The following is a 7,755-nucleotide window of genomic DNA, read 5'->3' on the forward strand; positions in this document are numbered from 1 at the left end:
GAACTTAGTGAGGGTCTCATCCCCACTGTGAAAGTGAAGAGGGAAAAATGCTTTGGTCTGCATTAAGGGGGCAATGAGGTTACCGGTCTGTCTGCAAACTCCTGAGAGGGTTTGACATGAAACTAGGCCACATTCACATTCTGAAATAGCTCGTTTTAGGATCATTGAGATGGCACCAGTGCAGTTACATAGTGCCTCAGCAAATGTGATTTGGATAAAATAAAATAAAAAATCATTTAGTGTGACTAACTAACCCTAACCCTAACCCATAAACAACTTCTCTTTCGATTTAACACAGTTCTTATTTTGTTTAGGCTACCTAGTCATCCTTCCACGCTACTCTTTTTACCTCAAACGTATTATGCCATACACAATACAGTCATGATTGTCTTTATGATATCTAACATGTGTGGAGTAAATGAAGCGACAGGCGTTTATGAAACAACCATCTATTCTACGCCCACTACACTCGCCACCTATTACAACAGCGTTGGATCTTGCATCTTGACAGCTGTTGAAGGGTGCTTCTGCAGCACTGGCTTGGATATGTGCAGTGTGGCTGAACAGGACATATAAGTCTGGTACGTTATGAGAAAAAAACTAATCTCACCACATGTCGAAAAGGTTCAAATGATTAACTTGGTGGACATCTCCATCTGATACTGCGCCGCTAACTGTGCAGTCTCCAGCAGTATAGACTGTCTGTTGTATCACAGTTTAAGTTGGACCACCTTTTACGAATGCTGTCTTCTTTGTTTAATTATGAAATATCTGGCATACCAATGACAGAAGAGACGAAAATAGTTATTGGTTATCAATGGTCAATGGTTATTGATCAGCAACACAGGACAAGTAATAATAAAATACATCTTTATTACTATGTTAATCCTTCACTTTAAAAAAATCTATTATAGTTTTTTACAGTATACATTTCACAAATAGTAACTCATGGTGTGTCCTTAGCATGACCATGTACACATAATAGCGTATTTGCTCGGAATGAATGTGCCTGAAAATGACCAACAAAATATAGCAGCAAATAGAGACACTTAATTTCTTGTCAGACAATAACTGTTTGTGTTACTGTACTGTATGTAGCTCATCAAGGCCATTACATTTTCTTCGTTTTGATGGTCAAATGAGTGTTCAAATACAGTAAAGCAATTCAGATGAACTTAACATTATGCGTCTGACACATTAATACTGTCTAACCTTTGAATGCCTTTATCAGTGATCACTGCATTTCTTTGAACTGATTTCCAACCTAATAACCAGACATGTCTTCCCATCAGATATACAGAGCAGTGTGGACACCAGTTTAAGAGCCATATGAAAGACAAAATGAAAAGGAACATTTCACAGATGTTCACCATGATTCAACAGGAAATCATACGTGGTCTTTGTTGACTAAATAGCCAGGAAATCTAAAACAAATCCATGCAAATAACTGAGAAAAAATTGCCTTTTATCGGACCAGGAAGTAAGAATGATGAAATCCTACGACGGCCATAGTGCTTTGGAGCTCCCAGCCAGCCACAGAGGTGCATCTAAGCTAAGATGGATGTCAGTAAATACAAGTGATAGACGTATGCGCTAGCACGGTGCTTATGGATGTAAACAAACCAGGCAGTAGCTAATTTTGGACCGGTAAGCTCAATCCTCCCTAAATCCTGCTTGTAGTGTTCGAAACCCATACCCATAAATATGTCACTCAGGGTAAAATCCTCAGACTAGTGATAGCTAGCTTTTGATCTACAGAACGCAAGCCGTTTTCATGGCCATAGGTTCATATGGTGAACTGGACAACAATTTTGAGGTCAAAATTGGTGAGGTGTCCCTTTAACTTGCCCGACCAGAATGCCGCCAAATGTTTTTCAAATAATAAAAAAATATATCTAGCTTAAATGTCATTTTTTTTAATAGCTAATTTAACATCAGCCTTTGTTAATTTACATGAGAAACTATTTTCAAGAACTGCTTGTTTAATACTAACCTGACTGAAACAGACTCTGTTATTGTGTTATGTATGCAGATACAGCCTGAAGCACAGTCATCAGTTCCAGCTCAGTTCCAGTTGAACGTTCGGCCGACCAGCTCGAACAGCTTCCTATTAGGTTCATGAAAGAAGCGGTACAGTTTGTGGAGGATGGCGGGGGCCACGTGCGGGTGAGCCCTGCCTTTAGAGTCGTGTAAACAACGCTCGCGTCCGTGGTCCCTCAGGCAGTAGAAGCCTTTGGTCTTATTAAAGTAGAAGTTTGAGGCGTTTATCTGCGGTTCCAGATTCAAGAATCTCTCCACCCTCTTCATCTCAGGGAACGGGTCCCTGATGAGCTTATCCCCGTCAACGACATGGATGCTCTCCAGGGGGAAGTAATGCAGCCAGTTCTGCATGTGTAAGTAGTACAAGCTGCGGTTGAGGGCTTTGTATCCCAGGTTGATCTCCCCGTCTTTCACCAAAACCGACTCGATGGGCTGGTAGCGCTTTTGCTTCTGCAGGCGGTTGTAGAAGACCTGGGTGTAGTCCGACAGGACCCTCTCTGTGGGGTCTCGGAGGATGAGCAGCAGCTTGATGTCGGGGTTCAGGTGGTGGATGCGCTCGGGGACCTTACTGGAGGTGAAGTAAGCGGGGGTCTTCTCCACCGTCAGCTGGTCCGGGAAGGCGAAGGGCATCTGGCTGAGGTACCAGGGTAGCCCCTTCTGGAAGTGGCTCTCCCAGTCGAAGAAGTGCACCTCGTTCTCGGCCGTCGCCACGGAGCTGTGGAGGCTCAGCATCTCGATCAGCGCTCTCGTGCCGCCTTTCCTCACCCCGATGATGATGATCTGGGGGAGCTGCTGCGAGGTGCCGTTGGGGTGGCCAGTGGCCCCTGTGTCATTGAGGAGCAGTGGCGGGGACGGGTAGATGGAGAGCAGCGGGGGGTCTGCGGGCCTGGAGGGGTATGGGGGGGACTGCAACGCGAAGAGGAGCAGCCCGAACAGAAAGGCCGCCATGAGGGAGGTCCTGAACCTGGTGGATTTCAGCCTGGCGAAAGCAGCAAAACTGTATCCCTCATTGAAAGAGCAGCTGCCTGAGAACTACGGTCCAGGTGGGAAAGAACGAACGGTGCCTCCTCTCTGTTGATTACAGCAACACTGGAAGGGGAAAACAAAACAGAGGTTGCTGATGTCTGACATAGTAGCTGATAAACAACAAGAAATAGCTAATATTATTTCTGCCTGGTACAGTAAATAGGCCTAATATATATAGAGAGTATAAGAGTATATAACACTATGCCTTAGATTAGAATATGACTGCATGTTTCCAAAAACTAAAAAATTCATCTCCAGTGTATGCGTGTTGTGTTTCAAATGAGTCTAATAGACAGCTCTATATTATAGATTACAAGTGATTACAAGTGGTAAACATAAACGTTCTGAATGGCTCCATTTATATTAGGCTACGAAATCAATCTAGATTGCTAAGAGGAATGACAATTAAATAACGCAGAATAACTAATCGTGTAGTGTCATTTCAATTAAGTAAGCATTGCAAAAGCTGAAGTCGCTGGAGGAAAAACAGGGCTGTATGTATAGACGGAACGTCAACTAAAAGCACATCTTAAGGTTGTTGCACATGCATGTCAAGACAAATAAAGACAAACGTGAGAACAACACGGTCAAGTGAAAATATCTGCAGAAGAAATGACACTGAGTCAATAAAAAGTTGAAAGGAGAATTCACAGAAATAACACGTTTGAAACACGTCTGACGTGTTGCAGACTTTGAGGAGGATTTTTGTACTTTGTCACATTTATCTATCGGCATTCCTCGCATGCTTGGAACGATCTACAACAGAAGCGATACGTTCCTCGTACGCACTCTCGTTTCACCTTGCTTCAACTCTGCTAAAGGAATGCAATAAAAAAATGTAGCCTATATTCTTACCTTGAACTATGGTCGTCAGATCGAAATTACAATTCATGTCGGACTTGTTTGGGAATGAATTACTTTGCGTTTTAGGTCCTTGAACAATTTACGCATGTGATCCAGACACACCAAAAACCCGTCAATATCGCTGCAGCGTGTCTTCCACGGGTAACATCGCCTGTACGTACGGCCCTTCTCTGTGAGTGTCTCCAGCTCGTGCGATCCCTCTGGTTTTACAGTTCCATCTGGGTAACGTAAGCGGCACACACACACGCCTACATTACGCACACACCCGACCACTCCCCCTGTGTGATTCAGACCTAATGTGTGAATCAGACTCATAATGTTACGTTACCGATAACGTTCAGAGTCATGACTGAAAAGTAAGCGACATACCTTGAAATTCAACATTAAGTAAAAGCGAGATAGCTTCCCAGTGAAATTCAACGGACCAAAGGTGCAAGTCCAGTGGATCATATAAACATGTGTTCATAGAGTTGGGCTGTACAGGAAATAGTGATACATTTAGGGTCCGACTTTGTCAACCGTCAGTGACAGTGCGGGATTAGTCACAGCACATTACGGGAACCCTTTCATCCTTGTGCAAATCCCGATGAGGCAGACCTCTCATCTATTCTTTCCCCACACTCTTTTGTCCTATGTGTTTGCAGGCACTTTACTGTTGAGAAAGGGAATTAACAATGCATGTTTTTAGCCTTTGCTGTCGGAAGACACATGTTTATGTTACATAATTCAATGCTCAAATCCAAAGCCCTATTTCCTGTGGATCAATCAAGAGTGTATCATAGGCCTACTTAGGATGGGGAAAGTTTGCATGTGAGAGGGTGATTTCCAAAATCTGCTAATAGATAGTAGTTATTTTCTTTTCGTTACTGTCACACATCATGCAATAGCAGAAAAGCGTAGGCTACTTTGTGAAAAGTCAATAATAGCATCATGTTGGTGAGTATGTGTGTGTGTGGGAAAGTGGTCAATGGGATATCGGGTCGTTCATCATCAGTCTTATGGCTGTGGGGTAGAAGCTGTCACCGAACCTTTTGCTCCCAGGCTGGGCGCTCGCTAACATCCACCAGAGAGGAGCAGGGTGAACAGGCCGTGTCTGGGCGCTCGGTAACATCCACCAGAGAGGAGCAGGGTGAACAGGCCGTGTCGGGGGTGTCTGGGTGTCGGGGGTGACTGTAGTCTCTGAGGATGTAGTTGGCCTTCCTCAGACACCTTGTGGTGTACGTGAGAGCAGGGAGCGTGGCTAAGGATGCAACCAGTCAGGTGCCCCCTTCCCAGAATCCACCACGCTCAGCTCCTTGGTTTTGCTGACGTTGAGAGCGAGAGAGAGAGAGGTTGTTGCCCTGGCTGCCACCCACAGTGATAGGGCTCTTACCTCCTCCCTGTAGGCTGTCTCATAACCGTTAGTCATCAGGGTGTCATTGCGCACCCATGCGGACATGGGTGTACAGTGAGTGCAGGTGGGAACTATGCATGCAGGCCTGAGGGGGGGCCCCCGTATGAAGAGTCAGTGCGGAGGAGGTGTTGTCACCACCTGGGGTGACAAGCCTGGAACACAATGGTGTCGAATGCTATAGTGTGACATTATTGACAGTTGCGGGTAGGTCCCTTGGTGTCATATCTGGGGTCATAACCTAATGCAGCTGTGCTTGAGCGTCAGGGCTATTGGCCTAATGTTGAATGGGAAAATCATAATACTTGGTCACAATACTGTTAAAATCATCTACATTTTTGGTGTTATCTCAGGGGATATTAATCTACCAAAAGCACGGGTGAATTGCATGGTCTACTCCTCTCTTTTAGCAAGACGTCTTATACTTTTGAATTGGAAGAATGATCGTCCTCCCTTGTTTGGCAGGTGGATTTGTGATGTCATGTACTTTCTCAAGGTGGAAAAGATGAGATACACATTGCTGGGATCAACTGGGAGGTTTAGTGCAGTGTGGCAGCCTTTCATTTCTTACGTGGAACGTCTAACAATGCCTCTTACTTCTTAAAAATGGCTTTGTATTATGTATGAGAAGTACTCTGTGAACTGTTATTTATTATTATTTTTGTTTCTGTTTTTGTTTTTTGTTGTTTTCGCTGTTTTGTCTGTGTGCTTATGTCTGTTGCGTACTGTAATGTCTCTGAAAACTAAATAAAAAACACATTGAGTAAAACAATTTTAATAATCTCCTCACCCTATTGAGAAGGGATAGACTCATTCAGCAACTGAGCAAAGAGGAAATATTGAATTTAGATTAATTGGTTATTCATCCCAGTCATCAGCCAAAAAGAAACAGAAAAGTGAGATCGGAGAGCGAGAAAGCAATACTGTTTTCATCAGCATGACGCCTGTTACATCCTCTGCAAACACATTACCAGGATTGAAGATGTCTCGGGGGCTTTTCAATTGAATATGGATGTACAGTATCTGATTTTTCTTTTTTTTTCAAGAAAAGTAGCGGTGTTGGTTCTCAGCCCTGACCATTATACACATTAAAGCAGCTTTCCACATACAGGCTGAAGACCCCAGAACCCCATGCACAAGGTCATGGCAAAAGAAATGATCAAACCCATTCCTTCAAGGCATCCATTTTCCTATGGAGAATGCAGACTCGGGTAGTTTGCTAGTATATATATACTAGACATTTCTTAAGTGCTGATATGGCCAACAGTTTTCCTGCATTGATTTTTATGTGCAGGTCAGTAATCCTCTAGGTTTTTTTCATCTTCCCTCCCTAGAAGTGTGGACTCAGCGGAGTCTGAGAGCAAGGCAGTATAATCCTACTTTGAGAATCATCAAAATCATCCATCCACCTGCATTATCATTACAACGGCACACTTTCACAGGCCATAAAAATGCCCTTACTGACACACCATTGGCTTAAACTCTCTGACCCATCCAAATGGACTAACCCTCGTGTGAATCACACAGTGGATGAGATTGATAACTGATCTGTACTAGGCTAGGGGGTGGAATTGGTGTGTGGATGGGTGGTAGAGAATATTATATGGATTGTGTGATACAGTACAGATCACCTTGAGATAGTTTTCAATGTTGTTTTTAGTTGTACTGAAAGTTCATTGTTTGAATGATTTTGCTTTCAGTAAGCAGGTCACACACTGCTAACTGCGCTGGACACACTATCTACCAGCTGGGATCAGAAAACAAAACCCAAAACAAAACAATAGTACAAGATGTCCCTCATGTGCTTCGTATTGTGATGAGTAGACACAACTACTGTGTGTACAGAGAATGTTCCAGAACAATACTCAACAATAAGAAATCTATTGAGCCAGGTTTGTTTGGTGCAATCACAGACTGAGAAACAGGTTTGATGATAATGTCACAAAGTAACTAGTACTCAATAGTATTATGATCTTGAGGGTAAATTGAATAGGTCTACAAGACGCATTCCCATAAAATGTTGTGGGTCTGTGGGGAATACTCATGCTTGAAAAGTTAAGAAAACAAAACAGGATTATTTGATTCAATGCATAATATGGTGCACATATTCCAGCTATTAACCTAGTGTAACCCGCAGAGTGGGCCACAGTTTATGCCTGAGCAATAACAAATAAGTTTAATCCAGCTTCATGCTTCAAATGTTCCTCTTGAATAAAACAGTGTTGTTTGTTGATTATGTTTTCATAGAGCACCTAGGAAGGTATTTACATATTCCCCAAGGGCTTGTGACTGGTGTAACATTTCGCTTTTTCACAGTTCGCTTTATTTTTCTCTTTTATTTCCCTTGCCGCAACTTTCATGTTTTGATTATTAGTTCTTGATACAGTACATGCCTACATGTTTCTGCCCTGAGGCTGGTAACTGTTGTGTTGCAT

At 43.2% G+C, this 7,755-nt stretch overlaps 1 protein-coding gene across 1 annotated transcript; it reads right to left on the minus strand.

The window, feature by feature from the left end:
- Nucleotides 1-1,843: 1,843 nt before the first annotated feature.
- On the minus strand, nucleotides 1,844-3,015 carry hs3st1 (heparan sulfate (glucosamine) 3-O-sulfotransferase 1). Its single transcript, XM_080525272.1, has one exon. The coding sequence runs from the start codon at nucleotides 2,986-2,988 to the stop codon at nucleotides 2,065-2,067; it is 924 nt and encodes a 307-aa protein (XP_080381398.1). The 5' UTR covers nucleotides 2,989-3,015; the 3' UTR covers nucleotides 1,844-2,064.
- Nucleotides 3,016-7,755: the final 4,740 nt, after the last annotated feature.

The sequence above is a fragment of the Nansenia antarctica genome (assembly GCF_963989245.1).
Source record: "Nansenia antarctica genome assembly, chromosome: 3".
Taxonomy (NCBI): domain Eukaryota; kingdom Metazoa; phylum Chordata; class Actinopteri; order Argentiniformes; family Microstomatidae; genus Nansenia; species Nansenia antarctica.

Coding starts and splice junctions, on each gene's coding strand:
- hs3st1 (XM_080525272.1), bottom strand. CDS start 2,988: ATGGCGGCCTTTCTGTTCGGGCTGCTCCTCTTCGCGTTGCAGTCCCCC.